Source organism: Peromyscus eremicus, chromosome 5, assembly GCF_949786415.1.
Source record: "Peromyscus eremicus chromosome 5, PerEre_H2_v1, whole genome shotgun sequence".
In the NCBI taxonomy this organism is placed as follows: domain Eukaryota; kingdom Metazoa; phylum Chordata; class Mammalia; order Rodentia; family Cricetidae; genus Peromyscus; species Peromyscus eremicus.
The window spans coordinates 10,869,981-10,895,753 of NC_081420.1; the positions used below are offsets into that span (position 1 = coordinate 10,869,981).

Genomic DNA, 25,773 nt, shown 5'->3' on the forward strand with positions numbered 1-25,773 from the left:
ATTCTGCTTGGCATTTTTGCGTGGGAAGCAAAAACAAAAACAAAAGCGCTGCCTTAAAAATGTGCATTTCTGGGAGCCGTTTTGATGAGGGTCCTCTGCAAACTTACGGAAGCAGCAGAGTGGAGTCTCTGTCTGCACTGGAGACCGCTGTGCCTGTTGTCTGCTTGGAGCCTACTGTCATTGGTGTTGGTGTGACTGGCACTGAGGCTCTCTCTCTTGTCCCCTTAAACAGCCTAGTCTTGGCCTGGGGGACTGAACGGCCCGGCAGGAGCCGCACTCCATGCAGGCCTTTTTTGGGAGTTATCTTTTTCTGAAGGAAATGGGATAGATACTCAGGGGTTGGCTCCTTTGACTGGGAGGGGAGGTGAATCCTCTTGGGAGGTCTTTCAATCCGGAACTGACTCTCCTTTAAAGTGAGTTGTGGGGTAGGCCAGTATGGGAAGGTGTCATTAGGAAACACTGGTTATAACCACTACTACTAAATGTTATGCCTGCCTGAAGGTTCATGGAGTGTCCCCTAAGGTGACATAGGTCTCCCGGTACTTATCTGCTGGTTGTCTGGGGACCTGGAGAGGAAATAGTGATAGACACTTTTCCTTACTACCCATTGGTGACCACTGGGTTTGCTTTGCTGCACCCTAATCAGGATTCCCTGGCTGGGACTGCTCTTTTGTGAAGCTGTTTCCTTCTTGGGGAACTCCAGTGACTGCTTGGAGGGGACCCCACTCCCCAATGCCTAACACACAGGGTTTCACAGCAGAGCCAGGGTTATGTTTTTCTAGGGTGTGTGTGGTTACTAGTCATTTTGTGGAAAGGGCTGTTGGATAAAAAGGACATTTGGCCACTGTGGCTTTGGGGGTCTTAGGTTTGCACCATTCCATTGATCCACTAGTCCCATTGAGGGTCTCAGTGGGTGGTGTAACCTCTCCAGTTTGAGACTTAAAAAAAATCAAAGTAACTAGAGGAGCTGCAGCCCACGAATTATGGCGGCAGCTGACTGGTGCTGCGGAGGCCCTTTTTTGTCTAGCATGTATTTATTCGGTTTTGTTGAAGAGCCTGCCAAGTTGGAAACGAGGGCGGTACAGCTCTGCTTACATGTGCAGTGCTCATAAAAACTGTCTAGGGTGTAATCTGTTTGAAGTTATATTGACAGAGTGGCCAAGGAGCAGTTGGTTGGACCATGTTGAAGGTTTTCATAACACTTTTCAAATAGGATTTGTTTTGGTTTGGTTAGCTCACTGATGAGATTTCTGGCAATGTTTTTTAATTTTTTTAAAAGATTATTTATTACATATACACTGTTCTGCCTGCATGTATGACTGCACGCCAGAAAAGGGCAAAAGATCTCATTAGAGATGGTTGTGAGCCACCACATGGTTGCTGAGATTTGAACTCAGGACCTCTGGAAAAACAGCCAGTGCTTCTAACCTCTGAGCCACCTCTCTAGCCCTCTGGCAATGTTTTAAGTTCTAATTCTGATTGCACCCCCTATCAAAAAGCCAAAGGGAAGGAAATAATTACAGAAAAAAAAATGAGCCTAAGTGGACTAAGTTACTTGGCCTCTAGAAGGTCTTAAGCCCCAATGGAAAGTGTGTGTGTTTAATTGTGTTGGAATGAGCTTCAGTAAGCACTCTGCACTTCTGAGATGTTATCAGGAGAGTGTGGCTGCTGTCCAGAACCTCCAGGAGGTGGGGAGGGCTCCTCCACCATCACTAATACTCCCAGCCTAATGGCTTCCACATCCTCCTGGAAGGACGGCTAACTGGATGTACAGTTAAATTACAGAAACATTTTGGCTTGAACCCTTTGTAGCTTTTATGCTGTGAAATACAGGAGCTTCCAAGTGCATGTGACTATTTAAATTAAAAAGTAAAAATCATTTAAAATAGGGCTGGAGAGATGTCTCAGAGGTTAAGAGGACTGGCTGCCCTTCCAGAGGTCCTGAGTTCAATTCCAACCAACCACATGGTGCTCACAACCATCCGTATTTCCATCTGGTGCCCTCTGCTGGCCTGTAGGCAGAACACTGTATACATAATAAATAAACCTTAAAAAAATTACTTAACATAAAAAAATACATTTACTTCCTTTGCCTCATTGGCCTCATGGCAGATGTCCTTACCACATACGGCAAGCTGGGATTTGATGGGGAATGCATTGACTCTGTGGGTTGTGTTCAGTAGTATTGGTTTCCTTACAGTATTGCCTTCAGTTCATAAACACAGATTATTTAAGTCTTTCATTTCATTCATCAACGTTTTATAGTCTGCAGTCTTTTGAGTATTTTGCCTCCACAGTTAACAAACAACGCCTAAGTATTTTCTCTCTTTTTTGGGTGTTATTATAATTGAAATTGCTTTCTTAATTTCCTTTTTTATGTGTGTGTTATTTGTTATTAGTAAGAGTATAGAAGTTAGCTTATACAGACTGATTTTTTTTTCTGTGAATTTGCAGAATTTATTTGCTCAGCTAGCACACTGTGGATCTTAGCCTCTCTATAGGATCGTATTAGTCAGCTGCAGGCAGACAGCTGTACTTCCCCCTTATTTATTCACTCTAATTGAAGTCTTGAACTTCCACCACTGTGTTGAACATGGGTCCACAGAAGACACCCTGTTTTGTTCTGATCTTGAGGGAAACCTTTCGGCCTGTATTGTGTTCAGAGACTTTCCCTCTGTTCTCAGTGTATTCTTGAACTCTTTGTATGCTTTGCTTTTCAGAACACACTGAAGCTCTGCTCATTCAAACTGTAATGGTAGAGCCCAGTATAGTGGTGCACGCCTTTAATCCCAGCACCAGGGAGGTAGAGGCAGGTCAATCTCTGTGATTTTGAGGCCAGCCTAATCTATATAGTGAGTTCAAGGGCAGCAAGGACTATGTAGAGAGACCCTGTTTCAAAACAGACAAACAAACAAACAAACACTTTTGTAGAATGTAAAGGTAAGTCCCGAAGAGGTCCAGGAAACTAGAACTGAATGCCAGTAGGTAAGCAAGTCTTGTTACAAATGGTGACTGGACACCATTGGGGTCCAGGAGAGAGACCCTTAGTTCCTGTCAGTGATGCTTTGATTATGTAGCCTCAGCTGCTGGGGAAAACCAAACATCATCTGCAAACACACCAGACCTTCACCTCGGTAGCATAGGTTTCCATTGGGAATTGGCACTTTGTATAAACAGTAGGACTGAGTGAATGAGAAGCATGCTTAGTGCTGCAGTGAGGCGTCTCTCTGCAGGATGAGTGGGGATACACATGCACAATGGGGGAAGGCAGGGACAATCTGGGGGAGTGGGTTGGAATTGGAGGTGTCGGCATAACTCATGACTCCTATGTAACCACACTAGATGTAATATTCAACAGCAGACCATAGTTTTTAAACCATGTTCATTTTTTTTTCATAATAGCTGTTCTTAGCACCTCATTACGACTGAGTGTTCCTGGTTCCCAATCTTTATTGCTCTAAACCCTGGTACACATTAAAGGAGCTGGAGTGCCTTGGAGGCACTGGCTGAAGATATACCATGACAGGGAAGATCAAGCCGAGCCTGAAACGTGTTCTTGGGGTAGAGAGTGGGGTCAGTGGTCTGAAACAGTGGGTGTGTTGAGAGCACTCAGGGGCCAGTCTGAAGGCTCTCCAGTGGCCTAATGTGGGGCAATGAGACAAGCATGGACAGAGTAGAAATCTGTGACTCAATATGGACAGACAATAAGTCAGAAAATCATATATGAGTCTTGTAGGACTTGTGGTGTCACACAAATGTATCTTCCCACAGTTCTGGGAGGTGGCAGTACACAGATAGTGAGTCGTAATGTCCACAGTTTGGAAATTGTTCGAGATTTCTTTCTTTCCACCTTCCGCTTCTTGGTGGCTCCTGGTTTCCTTGTCTTGCACCCATGTCTGTCTTAACCTCTATTCTGGCCTCACATGGTCTCATTCCTTCAGTTCAGAAGATCGTTATTAGAGTTCATCTTGAATCCTGGATGTGTTCATCTCAAATTCCTTATGATCACCACAAAGACATTTTTCAGGGTGGGTGGGTCACATCTGAATACTGAGTGGTCATGAATTTTGAGGGAACACTTAATTTTAATACATAAATGACTAGGTGAGGTGGAAGAAGCCAGGGGATTCATCTTGAACAAGATGTCACCTAGTCAGTGCAGAGATTATGTGGACTGAGTTGGGTGGGGCCAACACTTAATATTGAGGCTAAGAAAGAAGTGGGCTGGGTAAGTACTGACTCTTAGTGATGGACTGAACAGGGAATGTGCATGCTCTCAATTCCATAGTTTTATTTATCTGCAAGGAGATAATAAATAACTAGACCAGAGAGAGCAGATATGACCTTGTCTAGGTGACCTATTTCTAGGTGACATGTCTCTAGCTTGGGTGATGGACATCTAACCAAGGACAAGAATTAGGTCATAAAGCAAGATTGGCAGGCTCAGGGAGGGTCCTATTTGGAACAACTGTGTTGTGTTATTAACTGTCAGTGTTGTGTAAGGTAGGGAGTTTGCAGGACAATGAATATAAAAGGCCATGAATTTACAAAGGAGTCTGACTCTGTCATCAAGACAGTACAAGCTAGAATGCAGTTTTCCTGCTCTTGATTCCTTCCCATGACTAAGTGAGAGGGAGTGGCGGGAGTCAGAGCAGTGTAGGGGTATGGCAGCTGGTGTGCAGCTTGCCAGTTTAGGGTGATTGGCACTGCCTGCTAGCAATACTCCGTGGTCTCCTGACCAATGAGCATGAGGCTTTGGTATACTGAAACCACAGAAAATCTGCAGTCGTGTAAGCCAAATAGGCAGTGTTCTTTCTCCAGTGCAGGCTACACACTGGATACAGTGACCACACATGAGCACAGGGCTCTGTGGATCCCGACAGAGGCAGTTTCAAATCGGTCTGGATAGGACAAGTAAGATTGTAGCAGCAGTGATGTGTCCTGTGTTTGGTCCTTTAGACTGTCTCGGTGGGCTTGCTCCTTCCCACCTTCCTCTGCTCTGCTTCTGACCAGCTGTCCTTGAAATAAAGTCTTAGGGTGTAACTGTTCATTTTCTTCTTCATCCTAATAAAGAAGCTGCCTTCTGGTGTGGTTCAGGATTCAGGAGCTCCAGTGAGCCCTATCCTGTATCCTTCCTGTAGGCCCCTAGTGGGAGAAGGCAGCTAGCTTTTTGTTGTTTGTTTGTTTGTTTTTTGAGACAAGGTTTCTCTGTGTAACAGCCCTGGCTGTCCTGGATTCACTCTGTAGACCAAGCTGGCCTCAAACTCACAGAGATCCACCTGCCTCTGCCTTCTGAGTGCTGGGATTATGGGGTACAGAAGGCTATCTTTATACTGAGATGCTGCACCCCCTTTTAGTCAATTATAGATTGAAAATGTTCAAAAATACAAATTGAGGAAAGTTTCAAAAACCAAAATGTGAGCTTGTAATATGGAAGTGCCATATGCACAAGGTGTCCTTTGGGCCATGTAGAGGATGGATCCTGTGGGCCGTGTGGACAAGGGGTTGTGTGGGTCGTGTGGACAAGGGGTTGTGTGGGCCGTGTGGACAAGGGGTTGTGTGGGCCGTGTGGACAAGGGGTTGTGTGGGCCGTGTGGACAAGGGGTTGTGTGGGCCATGTGGACAATGGGTGCTGTGGGTGCTGTGTTACTGCAGGTAATGTCAGGATGATTGCTCTCACATGGGAAGAATGGAGTGGGTCAGGATGTTTAGTTCTTTTCTCTGAGAGACTTAACTGTCTGCTGATTTTGGTGTCCTGTGGGTCCTGGAATAGACTGTGGATGGACCTGGACAGACTAATGGAGTGGGGGCTGCTGACATCAGGAGCGCATCACCCCATCACTATCCATCTTGTTTTCTAAAACCAGACTTTGTGAGGAAGCAGGTGGGGATCAGTTTAGTGGGTAACCCCAATAATCCCTTTTCTTTTTCTTTTTTTTTCTTTTTCTTTTCTTTTTTTGGTTTTTTGAGACAGGGTTTCTTCTCTGTGTAGGCCTGGCTGTAGGGGACTCTATCTGTAAATCCCCATACTTTTGCCTCCCTGGTGCTGGGATTAAAGGCGTGTGTCACCACACCAGGTTCAGACATATCTTAAGGGTGTCAGGGGTGCATCTGAATTTTTGGGACATCATGTGAGCAGTTAGTCAGTAGAGGTTGAGACAAAGAAATTCAACTTGGTTTCTCTGGGTTTTCAGACTGCTCATGGGGAATGGGGGAGAGGTGGGTTGTTCTCTGAACTTATAAAACGTTTGGTGCTCATTCCTCTCCAGGCATATTTCATGTTACTGTGAATGCTGTGTAAGTTCGTCCCTACTCAGGACCACGGAGTCTCCCAGTGTTCCCCAGATAGTCTGTTTCCCTGGCCAACTCTGCTTAACTGAAATCCTGGACATTACACCATCAACTGTAGAAATTCCTTTTCCTGTGTAAGTGGCCACAAGAATGAGAATCTGGGGTTTATGGCTCTTTCTGCAGCCCCAAGTTTCTGGGGTGTGTGTGTGTGTGTGTGTGTGTGTGTGTGTGTGTGTGTGTGTGACAACAGATAGGAGGGAAAGGGGTTCTAGGGAGTGCCCTTTGTCCTTTGGATAGCTGGGTAATATCCTGTCCTTTACGCAGAGGGACAGTTCCTCTTGCAGGGAATGAAGAGGATGATGTGGACAGGGTGAGAGCCCTCCACATTCCCCTGCCCTGTCCTGGCTGTCCCCTTTTGCCCAGCAGTCCCACTTTTACTTTTGTGTCACATTATATGCATCATTTATTTCACAGGTCTTCGGATTCTTAAGCATTACATGAAACAGCCTTGGTTTTGTCTGTTTGTTGGCAGTTGCTGAGTATCTGTGGAGTTGCTTCCCAGAAGTGAAATGCCTCTGTCTAAGTTACTACAGGCTGAATCTCCATTACTGAAAATGTTTGGGACCAGAGGTGTTTCAGGTTTTAGAATTGTTTAGATTTTGGAATACTTTCATACATGTAATGTGTATTTATGGGGGAGCCGCATCTCACCATGAGGCTCACTTCTGTTTTATACACACAAAGCCTGAGAAGTCACTTCTCATGGCATTGTTAGTGTGCCTATCCTTTGCCATGACCTGTCACAGGCAGCCAGATGTGGAATATTTTACTTCTGCTACCATGTTGACGTGCAAAAGCTTTTGAATCTTGGAGCATTTTGGAGTTTCAGTCTTCACAGTACAGTGCTAAGCCTGTAGGAATGAAGAAAACTGATAAAGTTACCCATCCAGAAAGCACTGTGCAGCAGTTTCTTCTGAGTTGAAACATCTCATTCTGGAATACACTCCTTAAGACTCAGGAAGTGGCTAACTCAAAAGTCTCAGGAAGTCCCTGAAACTAATGGATTCACTAAGTCCCTCCCTCCCTAAGGTTACATAAAAAGTAAGAGGAGAGGAGCCTCTGGCCTGTGGAGCTGCCTGTAAGTTGTGCAGTGAGCTCCAGGGCTCCATGGAAAAGCTTCCTGGTGTTTTGTGTAGTGGATGTCAGGTCCCTGGGAATGCTTGGTGTTTTGTGCATCTGTCACATAGCCACTGTTGGTGGGACATTTCATGATGATGCCACTAGAGGTGGTAGACATTGGGTTCTTTCCTGAGGTCCTTTGGAGGTGGGCTGGGTTTTGGTGCTCACCTGATTAGCCTCAGCTTTCTCCATATTTTAGAGTTGAATCTCTCCTGATTTTTAAACATTGAGTGTGTGAGCTAAGGGAACAGAGTGACACATCTTTGTGCCACCATCATGCATCAGAAGTCACCTTGGTGGTATTGTTTTGGCATCACAAATTGACCTAATAAGGATTCCCATGGAGCCTACATTAGTTTTGTGTTATTATAATGAACTATATAACACAGGCTACTAAAATGTAGAGAAAGCCCTAGTATGTGGCTCTCAGTTCTGCAGGGTAGCCTTATAATTGGTTCTCTAGCAAAGGCAGCAAAGTATAGCAGGAATGTGAATTAGAGCAAACACACATTAAGAGCAAGATCAGAGAGTGACTGAGAGGCTGGGGTCCACAGTCCTCTTTCAGGGCACATTCCCAATGACCTAAACCTCCCAATGGACCCCTCTTCTCAAAGGCTCTAGTGCCTCAGTAGCATACTCCTTGGGACCAAGCCATTCCATGTGGACGCTTTGGGGACCTTCATCTAAACCACAGCAGGTACTCAAAGAAAATTCCGGTGCCCATTTTCTGTGTCTTTTACTGTCTCTTACTCTGTGGATGTTCCTTCCTTAGCATGGTAGCAATGAAATTTGCTTTGTAGGATGGAATTCATTCTGTCCACTGGCCATGCTGTTGTGAAGTGGTCCTCATGTTCTCTCTAACTGAAAAGTGTAATCTGAGTGAACTCTCATTGACCAACTGGGCTACACTTGAAGCTGCCACGGCCACAAGTGGCACTTGTGACTCTTCTTCTGTGGCAGTGGCTGAGCACTGCTTCCTTGGCTTCCAAGTGGTCAGGTTTAGAATCTTTGCTTGCAGTCGCAGAGTGACTGGCTTTGTATTTTCTGACACCGTGTTTCCCAAATTGGACCCCAGGGGATTTTATTTTGACAACTGTTAGGAGAAGTTTGGATGTGGAGGTTTATTGTTTCTGGATTTATAGAAACCACAAGAAGATGACCATTCTCCCACAAGATCACTCAGAGCTACAGCATGCAAACACACTAAGTAAGTAGCATGAACCCAGCAATCTGCAGGGACCACTGTCATCCACTGTCAGTAATCTTCCCTGGTTTTCTCCTTTAACCCTACAGCAACATAAAGTGGAGCCTGAATAAGAGTCACAGGTTCCTGATTAATGAGATTCCCATTTAGTATTTTGAGCTATAGTCAGAATTAGTTCCCAACTCTTGAGTCATGTCAGGTGAGCTCTGTATCCTTTAGACACCCCACAAGGCATGTCCCAACAGCAAAGGGTTACCTTGTCTGTCCGTTGTTGATCTACATTAATTAGTACAATGTCAGCCTTTGGCACACCTTCTGCATAATCCAGAAGGGAGGGACTTTCTGTTGGGGTTATTCTGAGTAAATGATTTTTTCTGGGAATGTCCTGTTTATAGTCCCTTTTTAATTGTTTACCACAACTGAAACACTTTATATTTCGATTTTTCTTCAAACCTCTGGAAATCACCTCTCCTATCCAAGCATCATCATGGCGTTGAGATTCAATATTTATTATATCTCAGACCCATACTTCCATGGGTCCTGATCTTGCCTTTAATGGCCTAATTATCCTTTTGCTTTGTGCATTAGCATCTTCAAAAGCCAGAGATTCAATTATTATTTGTGTGGCTTCTGAGTTTGATATCATTCTATTTACTCCTGGAGTCAATTTTTGTAAGAAATTAGTGAAGGTTTCTTCTGGGTCCTGTATAACTTAAGTAAATGTCTCAATTTTTGTTCCTACTTCTTCAATTCTGTCCTAAGTGTTCAAGGCTGCTACATGGCATAATGCCAGGGTGTGGCCATCATATAGAGATTACTTTTTACACTAGCATAATCTCCCTCTCCAGGGAGTTGGTCTTGGGAGATTTCGATACTTCTAGCCCTACTTTGTTGTTCAATGGTCTTAGCCTCATCCTTCCATCAGGTCCTCCATTGTAATTGGGCACCAGCTTCTAAGACAGCTATAACCAAATCTCTCCAGTCTTGAGGGATAATTCTATTACAAGTTGAACACAATTTTAACATGCTTCACAAAAGATGAATGCATGCAATATAAGACTATCTCTTCATTGAATCTCCTCAAATCTAGCATTTGCACAGGAGTCCATTCAGCTCTTAACACAGCCTTGGGGATAGCTATCATTTGGCAGTTCCTATAAGGTTACTGGATAAATTAAAGTTGCCTATTTGAAAGCCTTAGGCTGTTTCTCTGTAACTTTATAATGCAATGTTGAGATTGGTTCTCCTTTAAATTCCTCTGTCTGTGTCTGAATAGCTCTATGATATGTTTTAACAAGTTTTTATGAAACTTTTATCTTGGCACTCATATTAACCAACTTTTTAAATGATAAAACAAAAGTGATCAAACAAATATTTATATTGATATTACATACATACCATCTAAATTTATTTTTCTCTCATTTAATTAGTCCATCTTAAAATCATCCAGTGTATTATCAGAGACCTCACTCCCTCCATTGTAATAATGTTTCCCATTTTTTTATTGTTCAAAAAAAATCCTCTCTTTTAACTAATTCCTCCCTTTAAAAATTCCCAATAGTGTCACCAAATCTGCCGACGATGACGACTCAGATGAAGGTGAAGTGTGATGCTGATTGCTGCTCCATGTAACTGTAGAAGCCTGAACGGGTTTCAAGGCCACTACCTACTTTGGCAGCAGCTCGAAGAGGGGGTTCAGGAAAAGCCAACAACCCACCGGAATATAAGAAGCCAAAGAGCCAGGCATGTGCATAGGGGAACACATGAAAGGGGTTACCTCTGCAGTTTTTGGAGCTCAAAAGCCTGTGGAGCTTGCCACAGAGAGGCTACAACAGAAAAAATTGCAGACGCCAACAGAAGGCTTGGGGAGGAAAAGGATAATCTAGCCAGTGGGGTGTGACTCCAGCTGCAGGTAGCTCCGGCCTGTGCTGGTGGCTGCAAAGCCAAAGGCAAGCACCTTTTTCCTGAATTTGTGCACCAGAAGTTAGATGCCAGATGTAGCACGAATCCTAATTGTTCTTAATAAAAACACAAAGTCAGATATCAGGGTAAATGCTGAAAGATCAGAGAGACAAAGGAACAAGCCACAGCCACTTGTGACCTGGCCAAGTCCTCAGCCAAAAGGGGGAGATCCTGTCTCCACCCAGCCATATCACTTCCTGTCTCAACCTCCCAAGTGCTGGGATCAAAAGCATGAGATCTCAAGTGCTGGGATTAAAGGTGGGTGCCACCACTGCCTGGCCTCTATGGCGAACAAGTGGTCTGGCTCTGCCCTATGATCTTCAGACAAGCTTTATTTGTTAGAGCACACACAAAATATCACCACAGAGAAGCCCTGTTTTGAGTTACTGACCAGGGCTGTCCAAGAGACTCTCAGACCTATAGCCTATTGCTGTTGCCCCCACCTGCCCCCAACACGCCCCAGGGGTAGAAGGGAAGTCCCTATTGTGGTGGCACCATTCCCTGGGCAAGGAGTCCTGAACTTTATAGACAGTAGAAATCTACAGCAAGCAAGCAGACAGCATGGATGTATCCATTTCCCTCTGTTCTTGACTAGGGATGTGATGTGACTAGCTATCTGAAATTCTGGCCTTCACTTTCCCACAATGATGATCTTTAATCAAGAACTATAAAACCAAATAAACCCTTTTGTCTCCTAACTTGATTTTTGTCAGGTATTTTATCACAGCCACAGAAATGGAAATGGAACACACAACAAACAAGAAGGACCACATGATCATGCCTGTAGAAAATGTAACAACCCATTCATGCCACAAACACTCAGCATTTTAGAAATGGAACCAAATTCCTCCCTTTGACAAAGGACAACACTGACAACAGCACTGGGATTGTGGGAAACAAAGAGTTTCCCATGAAAATGAAAAGGCAATGCTCCTTCATCATCACACTGGAACCCAGTCAGTGAGCGAGGGATAATACAACAAAACAAAAAGCATGCAGATTTGCAAGGGAAAAAAGAAGTTCTCTCTTTTGCAGACAACAAGTTTGTCCAGCCAGAAACTCTTGACAGGATCCACAAGAACACATCCTGAAGGGATTAGTGGCCATACCAAAGCTACAAAGTTTAAATATTAATATATAAAAAGCAGTCTCCTCCTTCTACGAACACATGAAATAAATAAATTGATAACATAAATCCTACTACCCCAAATTAAGTATTCAAATAAAACTCCAAAAATACACACAGGATCCATATGGGGAGAGGCACAACACTGTGACTGAAGGAGTCAGAAACTGCTTCATGCTCGCACAGGTAAGAAGACTCAACATTCTGAAGACGCAGGCTCTTCCCTACTTGCTATGTAGACTCAGGGTAAAAAATTCCGCTGTTGTGATGGTTTGAATGAGGATGGCCCCCATAAGCTCATGTATTTGTAAGCTTGGTCCCCAGCTGGTAGAACTGTTCGCCCTGCTGGGTTTTGGTCTTGCTTTGGTCCAGTATTTCCTCACTACACCGTCTTTCCTCCCTTTTGGAATGGGAATATGTATTCTGTGACATTGTATGTCAAAACATGTAATTTGAGTTTTGCTTTAATAGGAGGTTACAATTAAAATATTGCCTTGAGTCTCAGAAGAGGTTTTGGACTTTGAAATAGTGTTGAGGCTGTAAAAGACTATGGGGAGTTTTGAAGTTTGACTAAGTCAATTTTGCTTTATGATATCACTACAAGCCTATGGAGAGCCAGAGAGTGAAATGTGGTGGTTTAAATAAACTTTCAGAGGCTCATATATTTGAGTGCTTGGTGTCTAGTTGGTGGAACTGTTTGGGAGGGATCAGGAGGTGTGGCCTTTTGGAGGAGGTAAGCCACTGGAGGTGGCTTGGAGGTTTTAAAAGCCCAAGAACATGGACAAGCCTCTCTGTGGGGGTAGGGGAGGAACAGAACATGGATAAGCCTCTATTTCTGACAGAATGTGCAGGTGGAATTGATTACAGAAACTGAAGGCTGTGGAGGATAGGGAACCTGTGAAGGCTGGAGAATGGAGAGTTACTGTCTTGTCACCTCTTCCTACCTCCCCTCCCCCACTCAGGAGCCCTTTGTGACAGGAGACAGGGGCTCTGTGATGCAGGCATGGGCCCAGCTGAAACTCCCAGAAAGAACTCTCAGCATTCAGTTACCTGAGAACAACAGTGCTATACAGATGGAGAATTTTCTTTTCCTTCTGGAAAGCGTTGACACTTCATGGCTGACCCCCAGCTTCACTACTTGGGCAATGGACATGATCCTTGCCTTTGTGTGTGGGCTGGGGCTCTTCCACCTATTACTTCTCCTCCACCTTAACTCACGCTCACTTCCACCAGCGGAAAACACCACCACCCAAAAGGTAAGAATGCCTTAGCCCCAAACCAACAGAAAATAGTTGCCTCTCTCTCCTTTATAGGCTCCACTTTCTAAATCAAATAGGGAGGTGGCTGACAGAAGAATCTCAGCTGAGAGCAGGACCCCATCCTCTTGAGAACTGGCAGGTAGGGCAGAGGGGAGAGTGGACTGACTCCAAGATGTCTGCTCTCACATCCCTTATACCCGAGAGAAGAAAGCCCTGTGACTCGGTGCTCAGGGATGGAGATTCTGGGACGGTTAGGGAACTCTGGGAAGGGAAAGGTTCTGAGCACTGGATCCTATGTCTCCCTCTAACACACAGGCTTATAGACTCAGTGGGGCTGATATGAAGGGGACCATGAGCTCCAGGCCATGAGTCACCTCTGGCCTCAGGAGGCCACTGCTGGAAGTTCAGAGCTGAGCCTCTGGTTCCTGAGCAGAACACTGACCAGTGACATCCATGGTGGATCTCACAGAGACAGTCCCCATTTGTGTTTTCCAAGAGATAACACACACACACACACACACACACACACACACACACACACACACACACACTTGTCTGTCTCTGTCAGGTGGTGAAGAGGGAGTACAGCAAGGTCAGGAAGAAAATCAGGACCATGAAAGGTAGGCCACTTCCTTCCCTGGTGAGGTGACTTCATCCAAGGGTCCCCAAGCGATAACATCAAATGTGTTGCAGAAGCCCTGAGGAGGTGGCTCCTGGGAAGGAACCTGTAACTGAAGACTCTTCCCAGGAGGTTCTGTGCTCAGAATGAAGCTATGGACAGCCAGGACTGGGTGCTGCCTGGGGAGGGACGGTGTGGGAGGAAGTGGTGCCATGCTGCCTGGATTTGGAGGCAAATTGGTTGTTAATCTTCTCTAAGACATTTTCCTCTTTCAGAACACTGGTCCTTCCCTCCCCTAACAGGGAGATTTCGAAGCCCCTGGAGATCTTTAGAAATGCAAATGCCTGGTCAGTGGCATAGTCCTGTTCCACATGTGTCTTGCTCTCAAGGCATTTGGGCATCTAGCCTTGCTCATCCATGCCTGAGGTCCCGTTTAACTTTTCATTCCCACTGAAGGGGCATTTCATTCCATCTCTGGTTAGATACTGGGTCCCTCCTTTACCCACCATAACCCAGTCTCCATCTCCAGCTTACAGAGGCAGCAGGAAGAAACCCAAGGGGGACAAGGTACTGGTTTCCCTTCTGCACAGGTGAGTCATCTCCAGGTCTGTCTGGCTCCTCCTAACTCTTGTCTGTTATATGATCAGCCCCAACCAGGGCACAAGGTTACCATGGGAATAGGGGCCCTCTGAATGGGTGGCGTATGAGTACAGTCCTGGAGGTTAAGTTAACAAGGTCTTGTAAAAAGCAGAGTGTGGAACAGTGGTTGTGATGGGCAGCGAGGGTCCTTCCCTACTCAGCTTGCCCAGCCTCCTGGCTGCAATCATATCTCCTGTCTTCCACAGCATGCTAGAGAGGCTTGTCGAAACCGTCAGCTTTTGCCAACTCTTAGGACAAGATGCCTCGGGTGAAGCGTCTAAGCCAGAAGCTGCCAAAGCTCACCTGCCACCTAGTCAGCCCACAGAGAAGTCTTTGGCCACCAGTTTGTCCCTAGCGGTTTCCTCTGCTCCTCTCAAAGATTCTAAAATCTCGTCACCTGTCCTGCTGAATTCCTCAGCTTCTACTGAGTCACAGTTTTCTGTGAGTGCCTCTCAGCCACCAGAGACCCTGACTCCTGGAAGATGTTATTCACCACCACTGGCACCTTCCCACCCATGTCATCCTCCTGATCCTGTGGCTTGTCCTCCACCAATGCTAGATCCCAGCACAAAGGCTCCTTGGTGTGACTGGAAAACACTGGGAACCTCACAGAGTACACCTCTGCCAGGTTTGCCTTCTCCAATCCCAATGACCCCAGGCCTTAACCATTCAAGGAAGCCTACCTCTACCACCCTAGGCCTTGACCACTCAATCAAGCCTACCTCTACCACCCTAGGCCTTGACCACTCAATCAGACCTACCTCTACAACCCCAGGCCTTCACCACTCAATCAGGCCTACCTCAACATCCCCCGGCCTTGACCACTCAAGCAGGGAGACTTCCACCACCTCAGGCCTTAAGCACTCAAGCAGGAGTACCTCAACCTTTCCAGGCCTTAACCACTCAAGCAGGCCTATCTCAACCACCCCAGATCTTGACCTCTCAACCTGGCCTACCTTAACTAATCCAGGCCTTAACAACTCAAGCAGGCCTACCTCAGCCACCACATGCCTTAACTATTCAAGCAGGGGGGCCTCCACCACCACAGGTCTTGACCACTCAAGTAGGCCTACCTCAACCTCCCCAGGCCTTAGCCACTCAAGCAGGGGGACTTCCACCACCATAGGCCTTGACTACTCAAGCAGGCCTACCTCAACCTTTCCAGGCCTTAACCACTCAAGCAGGCCTATCTCAACCTCCCCAGATCTTGACCTCTCAACCTGGCCTACCTCAACTAATCCAGGCCTTAACAACTCAAGCAGGCCTACCTCAGCCACCACATGCCTTAACCATTCAAGCAGGGGGACTTCCACCACCCCAGGCCTTGACCACTCAAGCAGGCCTACCTCAACTACCCCAGACCTTAACCACTCAAGCAGGACTACCTCAACCACCCTAGGCCTTAAACAGTCAAGCAGGCCTACCTCTACCAGTCCAGGCCTTGACCTTTCAAGTAGACTGACCTCAGGCCCTTCCTGGTACCAGGTAGCTGCCAAAACCTGGTGCCACTCCAACTCACCACATGGTGAGTCCTCAAAAGACCATCTGTTTGTTAGCCTCCAAAAGGCCTCGTTCTGGACAGGCCCCACATACATGCAGATAGACACAGAGAAGCCCTCTTTCATCAACCCTGACATCCAGGAGAGGCTGGAACTTGAGATTCAAAAGAGGGTTGAACTAAAAGTTTGGAAGGGGAAAGGCAAAGAAAGGTGTGACCATGCCTTGGGATGTATGGACAATATGCTGCAGTCCTGGAGCAGCCAGCAGGCCACCACCAGAACCTGCAAATCAGAGCAATTTTCAGGTCATCAGCAGTTCTTTTACAAGAAATACAGCCAGCTTTTCTGGGGCCTCCCCTTTCTCCACAGTGAGTCCCTTGTGGTTACTGTCAACATGGCAGGTTCCCCTCCAGAGCCCCCCTCCATCTTATTCAATGGACTCTCTACTTACATCCCAACACTGTTTCAGACTAATGTACATCCACAGCTCTTTTCTCCAAAGCCCTTGCTTCAATACTTGGTCAAAACCCAACCTTTGACTCCAAAGTTATCCAGGTCCCAATCTCCACCAGCGGATGGAATCCAAACCCAGAGCTGTGACCCATCCTCTCTCCCAAAGCTACCACACCATTCACCTCCAATTAGGGATTATGGGGCTTCTTGTCCTAGAGCTTCAAGAGTCCAATTTATGATCCCACCTGCTGCTCAACACCTAGAGCGCCACCTTTTGAAGAAGCACCAAGAGAGTAAGTGCGATTTACCCCCCATAGTTAAGAGGTCACAGGAAGCATTTCATCAACTCAATTCCAACACTTGGGACTCCCAGGGAAATGGTTCTGTTGTCCACCTCCCAGGGAATTTCATTAACTCCGGGCTCCAACAGCAGCTGGAACAACACTTAAAAGAGACTTACACACAACAGCAATGCCCCCACAAGGTCCAGAAAAAGTCTCAGGACAAAGTCCCAGGGATAGGTCAAGCAGAAGTTAATCATGGGACATCATGTTCCTCAGCACTGACAGATGAAAGCAGCCTTCATGCACAAAGTGTCTCATCACAGGGTCTAGAAATATTCCAAATATGGAAGGACCCAAGCACGTATCTGACAAACTTTCTGGGAAGAGCTCTGAACGATCTGTATAGGAACCCAGAAGATTACCTAGGCAAAGTTCTCGGGGCTGTCTCTAAGACAGAGGCAGAAAGTGGCCACATGAGACACCCAAAAAGTGACACTCGAAGTGTTTCTCCAGTGGGACCAGGAAAGAAGTTGCTAGAAGGTACTCCAAAAAACGACTCAAGCAGCAAGTGGAGGCATGCCAAGGATAGTAAGGTGCATGTGGGCATTTGTCATGCAGTATGTATGGACCATGCATTGGCCCCTCCTGAAAACTTGAATGATTGTACCACCTACAGGAAAACTTCTAGTAGGCCTTCCTTCCTAGATCCTGGCACTCAGAAGGTGCTGGAAACACATCTTACAAGACGCCTGGTGAGACACAGATGGAGCCTGCCCCTCATAGGTCTCAAGACCATACATGTTTTCAACAAGACCAAGGCTACAGCTTTGCCCTTTCCACAGCTCTCTGACTCTTCTTTGTCCTTCAGGGACTCTAGAGACGACTCCGTTGTCAAAAAGGCCAGTATCCTAGGAGAACCTTTTCAGAAAGACCCAGATGAGAAAGTGAAAACAACCTCCACACAGAACCCTCTTTCTGCCTCCCAGCTCGGATTCCTGAGAGAGACTCCACCTAGAGACAATTCTGGGCCCTCTGAGGCCCCTACAACTGTCGAGGGAGACAATGTGACTTCTCTGTCCACCTCACAAAGTCTCGTGGGCAGAAAGTGGCACAATGATATGGTTATTAGTTCTTGGACAGGCAACCCAGAGTCAAATCCAGGCCTAGTGAAGGGTGCACATGAGTCACAGGAAAGAGAGCATCTGATTTTAAGCAATACCTACAATTGGGTGTCAGTTCGGGAGATCAGTGTGGCATCCCAGTCACCAAGTAGCAGGAACATTCGGGAATTGGAGAAGGCAGAGGAGGAGCAGTCCTGTGACTGTGTACTCATCATGGAAGCTGGGGAGATGGCCAACTCTGAAAGCAACCATCAACATCTAAGGGATTCAGAATCCCTGGAGCCCAGTGAAAGTCCATCCCCTTCTACCCAGGATCCAGAAGACTCAGGCCTGAGCACACTTCACTGCTCGTCCCCTGGTGCTGTCTTGCAGGACTGTACCATTGAAACATTCTTTAAAGACTGTGCCCCTGAGGTTCTCCTTGCTGCAGATATGCTGGCCTCTAGGGCCTCCCAGTCCAGCTTCAAGAATGTGCCTGCTACAAGCAAGTCAACCTACCAGGACAGGTACCCTTCCTTAAAAGAAAAGGATATGCCCAAGATTTCTAAACCACAGGAACCATGGCCTAGCCATATCTTTGTTCCAACTGACAAAAAAGAATGTCAAAGTCCCAGGCAGGACACATGTCTTTCAGGGATGAGGCCTGTCCAAGCCTACAGGTCAAATACTAAAAAATGCAGTTCTTCCCAAGAAACAGGGAAGTTTGGGGACAGGATAAAAAACTTTATAAGGTCAATTTTCAACCCCAAAGCCAAATTACAGGAGAACACCCTGGAAAAAATCAAGGCCTTACCAGCCACAACCCAAAGCCCAGGGTCAGTCCTGAGTAGATTATTCATGGCCCGACAGGGAGCTGAAGCACAGGACCTCATGACCTCTGTTGGATGGATTCTAGAGAAGAAGTTGGGGGCTCCCTCAAAGAAAAATTTGCACCAAGAACCACCCCAAGCCCAAGTGAGTAGGCCTGTCTGCCACCACAGGATTCCTACTGCAGAAACAATACAAGGAACAACAAAGAAACAACACACTAGCTCTGTTCACCAAGCCAACCCCAAGGTACAAAGCCAACCTTCACACAGCCAACCTTCTACAGACAGATGGATGCCCTATGGTAACTGGGCCCAGGTGTCCAGAGAACCTGTGTCCCGACCCAGGCCCTATCAGCACAGGGCACAGGTACCACGTGTCCCACGGAACCCTGTCCACTGTCCTAGGCACTGCCCCTACAGAAGTGGACTATAGAAAGTAATTAAATACTTTTCCCCAAAAGAACATGGTCTGCGAGTGCTAATGACGTCATTTTCGAAGTTAGGTATTACTTCCTCTGTGTATGTTTCATCTGCAGAGTATGTCTGCAGTGCTAGGCCACAGGGAAATATCTGCATCTGCTCCACCTTAGTACTGCTTCTGAAAGGGAAATGGTTCCACAGAGAAGGGACAGTGGCATTTGAGGTATCACAAACTCTTAGGTCAATCACTGTAGTTAGTGTTAATTATACTATAATTATAGAAATGAAAGTCTTTAGGATATTTTTGGGTGAGTGCTAAGTCAACACTAAAAGACCCAAACAAACAAGAAGTATTTAGGATTTGGGGGGGGGGGGGTTTGGCGAAGTCAACCACACAACCCAAACAAGAAGTCTTTAGGATTCGTTTTGTGCTAAGTCAACCCTGTAAGACCCCAACCTAAGAGCCAGCTCACCATGTCTTTCTCCTGATTTGCTCCAAACTGTCCTTTGTGTCACTGTGTACAGTGGCAACAGAGAGCCAGCTCAATGTCTTCATGAGTACAAAGTAGGCACAATGATGAGGACGGTTGTATGGCATCCTTGAGTTCTAAGCAGAACAATCATGACCTCTGGATGTCCTGCCGAGGAATAAAGGACCTAGAGATCCTAGGGACCCCCTGCTCACCTCAATGGTGGCTGCCAACAAGCTGAGTTCTCCAGGCCCTCCCACCTCAGCCTGGATGACAAAGCAGTGTCACCCTGTCCTATGGCTGCCTTCAATGCCAGAACGGTGGCCTGGATGAAATGGACAACTTTTCATGAAGGTGGCAGCTGCAGAGTGGTGGCAGACAGTCTCATGACTCCTGGCCATTTGCCATTCCTTCTGGTCACTGAACAGACAGTACCCATCTGACTGTGGGCATGATGAGCCTCGGAAGGAAGGGAGGAAATAAAAAGGATAGAACCAAGGCAGGAGGCCATATAATATGAAGATACCCTAAAAGTTTCCATGCAGAGGAAGCCCCAGCCCTCCCAGTACAGACGTTGACATCAGTGTCTGAGCTACTCACCTTTGCCTCACCCCAGGATCTCCAACACTAACTGGAGGAGCTCTCTAGCTTAAAACGACTTGAAACAAATCCTGCAAGGGTGGAAGCTTAGCTTCCTAACAGCACGACTAATAAGCTACATGTTCTTACATTACTTCCAGAGACGAGCTGCTGGAAAGGCAAGAAATCAGGAATTCTCAGTGTCACTCACAGCCTGGTGGTCTTTACACACACACACACACACACACACACACACACACACACACTGCCAGCACTACTCCCAAGGGAAAGGAGGACACCTGAAAGGGTTGAGGGGATATACTGTGGCCACACAGCACCTCATTCTAGGTCTCCAGCTCTTGCCTTCCCATGAGAGCAGCAGAAAAGGCCATCTCACAGGGCTGGTTCACACAGTGGAAGGGACTTGTCCAAAGTGCAGGTGCTCTTTGGATCTCTGGGCAGGCCAAAAGGGTCCCTTCCTGGGCCTCACTTGGCTTCCTCCCCAGGTTTCCTTGTCCCAGTCTCTGTTCTCTTTGAAACAAGTGGTCTAACTGCATATAAGAGCAGCCAATTCCCAGGGTACCCTGCACTGTTCCTCACAGAAGGCAGTCAACAGCTCCAGCTGGTAGAAAACCTTGTTTCAGAAGGTCCCACCAAGGTAGAGGACATGGACATGGGGCCTGTTCCAGCACACTTCCCAAGACTACATGTGATACTCAGCAGCTCTTTAGGAGTGGATATGGAACCCACAGGCTCTTCTCAGTTGGCCCCCATCAATGACTGCAGCCTCTACAGTAGTCCCAGAAGCCAGAGTGAAGCCAGGACACTGAGGCTGGCACTTCTGGGTCATCTCAGGAACCCAGGAGGCACATTTGGGTCCAGCAAAGACTCAGGAGTGGGTCCCAGGAGTCCTCAGGGTACAAGTGCTGGAGACAGTGGTAAAACAGACCAGGCGGCAGCAGGAATGCTTATGCCACTGTCAGCCCTGTCAACTATAATGGACATACCCTAGACCTGGAGAACCTCAGAGACCTCTACAGTCATTCTCACTGACAGACCCCCAAAGAGATCTCCACAGAGTCCCAGATACAGATCCATACTGAGAAACATCCCAGAATTCCAGAAACCACTCCTAGAGACCTTCAGGGATCAAAACAGAGATCCCCAAACGTCTCCATAGAGAGTTCCACACAGAACCCACCAGAAATAAGTTGCTACAGAGTCCTTGGCAGAAATCCACAGAAAGAGATCCTCCAAAATCCTTTCCAGAGATTCAACAAGACATGTTCATAGACTTCTCCAACATGGAAAACATACTCTTTATTTAAGTCCCTGACAGGAATCCACATTGACATTCTAGAGTCCCTGAGATTTTCACAGACCCTCCCACACACCCACACAGATGTTCACAGACATTTGCAGACAACCACACAGTGGGAGACAGTAGTGACTAATAAGATCTGCAGGCTCTGGGAGAAATTCACAGAGACACAGTAAATCCATCCTGCTGTGGATATCTGTATGCTGTGAATGTGTTGCTCTGATTGGTTAATAAATAAAGTGCTGACTGGCCAGTAGCCAGGCAGGAAGTATAGGGACAAAGAGAGAAGAGAATTCTGGGAAGAGGAGGGCTGAGTCAGGAGACGCTGCCAGCCACCGCCATGAGAAGATGTGAAGGCAGATCTAGGCAAAGGTAAAAAAAAAAAGCCACATGTTTAAACATAAATAAGAATTATGGTTTAGTTTAAGATATAAAAACTAGATATCAAGAAGCCTGTCACAGCCATACAGTTTATAATAATATAAGCATCTGTGTGTTTATTTGGGTCTGAGTGGCTGCGGGCCAAGGCAGGACTAGAGATAACTCCAGCTACTCCTTCCAGGGAGATTGTCACTGGCATCTACATAGATATCTTCAGAAGTCCACCCTGCCCTCCACAGGTATGCACACAGAAACCCACACACAGTCCTCTACGAAGACCTTCACAGAGACATCACCCACACACTCTCAAAAACACAGAAATACTCCCACACGTTCCACACTGAAGCCTTAACAAAGACCCCCAAAGAGACTTCTGACAGTCGATACATCTTACAACATGCAAAAGTGACAAAGTTCAGAGTCTTCACAGAGTTTTCAAAGAGTCTTTTAATAGAGACACTAAGGGAAACCTCAGAAACTTCCCACAGCCCTAAGGTATAGGTGTCACACAGCACTCTCTCACAGCGATATCAACAGCCTTTCAGACCTCACACAGCACTCTCAGAAAGATCGCCATACAGAACACCCCACCCCCTTGGACCTCTCATGACACATGAGACCAGGCAGCCTCCCAGTGACTTCCTATCAGCTCTTGGAGTTCCACACAGAACATCTAGAGGTCTCACAGAGAGACACCATGGACAGACCTATTACAAAGTCATACACAGTCACCAGGTGAAATTGTAGGGAGATTGTCAACAGGACCTCTTCAGCACCACATGAAGGGTCTCAGATGTGAACTCAAGAGGGACAGTGAAATGGATTGTTTGGGGTATGGAGTTTATTAGAAGAGTGATTCATGCCATGGGCTGGCAGGTAGACAATAGCCTGAGGAGAATTAAGGGTCCACACCAGAGACAGCATAATGGCGTTGGGGAAGGGCACTAAAGAGAAGGTTCATAGGCACACATAGGGGGGTTGTTCTTACGCCTTTTCAGTATGAGGGAGGTTTCACAATACAAGCTCTCAGCCAGGCTCTCTGATTCCCAGACAGGAGGCAGGGAAAGGGGCAAGGAGCAGGACATGTGTCCATCAATACCTCAACCTATGCTGTAAATTCACTTCTCAGGTGAGTAATCCTGGCACATGAACTCTGTTAGCTGGATGTTCAGTGTCAATAGGGTGCTTCTCACTACCTGTGTGAGGGAAAGCACTGCTTGGCAGCTGTGGCCTGAGCAGCAGTTGGATTCCTTCATCATATTCTTAGACCACAGAAAACTCCTCAGATTTTATAAGCTTCCCAGAATTGTCCACCCAGAAGATGCAGAAACTGACTCCACAGATCTTAGATCTGTGATCTTAGATCTTAGATCTCCTTAGATCTTAGACAATGCAGTGTGGAATGGGGGTGGGCTTGGCAGTAATAAATGCTTAAAGGAAATTGATTCTTTCCTATCATGTTACCCAAAGGATGCCAACCTGTCTCATGTTGATAGGCACAAAAATATCTTTATTTTCATTTAAAATTTTTATTAATCTTGGCTATTCTACTGTCTTGTCTTCTACATAGTTTCAGGATAAAGGCATGGTTGAGTTTACATAGAAGAATCTAGACACCATAACTCTTCAGTCAGTCAGTGACAGGATACTCTATTCCAGGGGGTTACCACCAGAAAAGTCATTTAAAACAGGCATGTTAAACTGGGTGTGGTGGTGCACTCCTTTAATTCCAGTGCTTGGGAAGCACAGGCAGGCAGATCTTTTGAATTTAAGGCCAGGATGCTCTACGTAGTTGGACCCTATCTCAAACAATCCAACAACAAGGACCCTATCTCAAACAATCCAACAACAACAAAAGAAACAAAACCCAAACCCAGGCCTTTTTTTGTTTGGATTTTGTTTTTGAAGCAGGTCTCACTATGTAGCCATGGCTGGCCTGGAACTTGTTATGCAGACCAGAAGTGTTAGGACTAAAGGAGTGAGCCACGATGCCTATCAAACCCAGGCCTTTGAAAGTTAGGCATGGTGGTGTATGCCTGAAATTCCAGGAACATTTGAAGTTCAAGGTGAGCCCAAGCTACACAGTGAGACTTTATCTCAAAATACAGACAAGTACTTAACAAACTTAAATGCAAAAACATATTAATGATGAGGCAGAAATAAGGGACGGTATTTCACCATAGCTAAAAAACAAACAAACAAACAAACACCACACCAGACTATAGAGACTGGAAAACTGCCGACAAATTCACATATGACTTTTCATGTCAATGTGAAAATACCTTTAAAACTACATAGATCACACACACACACACACACACACACACACACACACACATCTTTATTTTTCAGGTATACTATACAAACCTCAAATTCTACAAATACACAGAACCTAAGAACAATAGAAATCTCTATTCAAGATGACTTAAAATTTATGCTGACGCCTCTTATACATAATTAATTTAGGAGTAAGTCCAGATAACCTTGATTTTCTCAATACTTGGACGACAGCATGCAAACATCTGTTCAACTCAACAAATAGGCAAACCCATAAAGAAATTACCCAAGATGAAAAACTACTAGTCTACAGAATTATTCAAATTATAATAAATACCAGTTTTGTTTTGTTTTCTCTCTCCCTAAGGAATGTGATACACAAAGAATTTTCCTAAGTCTGTGTTGGTCCCTTTGGGGGAATAAGAAGTCACATTGTAAAACCAAAAATTACTCACTTCTTTAAAAAAAATCAATTTTAGTGACTCAGTAGCTATAACTAGCCTAATAGTTGGTGGTATATACTTAATCCCAGAACTTGGGAGTCCCAGGCAGGTGGATCTCAAGTTCAAGCCCACCCAGGTCTATAAAGTGGATTCCAGGACAGACAGGGCTATTCAGAGAAACCAAAAGAAATAAAGAAATGAGAGAGAGAGAGAGAGAGAGAGAGAGAGAGAGAGAGAGAGAGAGAGAGAGAGAGATTCCAGATAGCTCTTCTCCCCCACCCCCAAATGGTGTCTTTATTATATATACAGTGTTCTACCTGAATGTATGACTGCAGGCCAGAAGAGGACACCAGATCTCATTATGGATGGCTGTGAGCCACCATGTAGTTGCTGGGAATTGAACTCAGGACGTCTGGAAGAGCAGTCAGTGCTCTTAACCTCTGAGCCATCTCTCCAGCCCTCAGATAGCTCTTATAATGGAGCATTATCATTACCTATAAGCAGCAACTTTTGTGCTGCGACCCGCGCAGCTGGAGCACAAAATCTGGCGAGGGACGCCGAGGTTAAACAGCACTCTAGACACCCAGTTCAGTTCGTCAGGGAAGCAGCTCTCTTTATTGGTACCAACATGGGCTTATATACCCCTCTAACAGCAGGAGTCAAGGAACGGTTACTCTGTATCCGTAGGCAAGCTGGACACCGTTTTCCAAACAGGAAAAACCACAGGGGAACTGATCCCCAGCACCCTCCGGAACCCAACTGCACATTTTTCACACAAACAGCTTAACTGGGACAGGACAAAAAAGGGCATTTAAGATTAAGGCAGCAAACTTATTGCTGCCGACACTTTTGATAATGTTATCAAATGAAGTGAAATTCACTTTCAACTAACATGAGCTCTCTGTGCACCAGGATTTACCTGCTTGCTCACAACACGATCTCCAGGCTTCAGATCTGTGTGGTCCAATACATAGCCACTAATCATATATGGCCACTGACATTCACATTTTTTATGAATTATTGTAGGGGCACCCCTTAGGGTGTCCTGCACATGCAGGAAAACATGCTGGTCAGATGCAGCAGGGGTGGTAGCATGTGGAAAGTCATCCACACCTAGGTGCTGCATATGTGCGGAAATGGTTTATTATAATAGGAGATAAAGAGACAGAAAAGAGAGAGAGGAAGAGGAGGAGTTTTTTCCTTAGAATGAGGCTTTTACATCAGGAGGCAGGGCGGCGTCAAGGGGTGGGTTTTAAAGGGGAGGGTCAGAATATTAACAACATTAAAATGCAGCTACAATTCATTGCCAGTGCCTATTATCACATGGCATTAGTGACTGTCATATTAAAGAAGCCTTCAGATAGAAGACACATAAGTTCTGTATGACATGGCAGGGAAGATCAGTTGTTCAACAAACCAGCATTCTCCCAAGACTGG

The 25,773-nt window shown here is 45.9% G+C and overlaps 2 protein-coding genes across 2 annotated transcripts; both read left to right on the top strand.

The window, feature by feature from the left end:
• Nucleotides 1–10,255: 10,255 nt before the first annotated feature.
• Nucleotides 10,256–15,808, top strand: LOC131910545 (mucin-2-like). The gene is made up of 6 exons (XM_059262456.1): nt 10,256–10,273; nt 12,725–13,018; nt 13,590–13,641; nt 14,170–14,230; nt 14,486–15,654; nt 15,765–15,808. Exons 1-6 carry the CDS (start codon nt 10,256–10,258, stop codon nt 15,806–15,808), a joined length of 1,638 nt encoding a protein of 545 aa, XP_059118439.1.
• On the top strand, nt 15,648–18,908 carry LOC131910948 (spermatogenesis-associated protein 31E1-like). The gene has a single exon (XM_059262927.1). It carries the CDS (start codon nt 15,873–15,875, stop codon nt 18,876–18,878), a length of 3,006 nt encoding a protein of 1,001 aa, XP_059118910.1. The 5' UTR covers nt 15,648–15,872; the 3' UTR covers nt 18,879–18,908.
• Nucleotides 18,909–25,773: the final 6,865 nt, after the last annotated feature.

Excerpts from the sequence above, each read along its gene's own strand:
- LOC131910948 (XM_059262927.1), top strand. The coding sequence starts at position 15,873 with ATGCAGATAGACACAGAGAAGCCCTCTTTCATCAACCCTGACATCCAG.
- LOC131910545 (XM_059262456.1), top strand. Across the intron at positions 13,019-13,589 it reads AAAACACCACCACCCAAAAG|GTGGTGAAGAGGGAGTACAG; the intron begins GTAAGAATGCCT and ends TGTCTCTGTCAG. Across the intron at positions 13,642-14,169 it reads GAAAATCAGGACCATGAAAG|CTTACAGAGGCAGCAGGAAG; the intron begins GTAGGCCACTTC and ends CTCCATCTCCAG.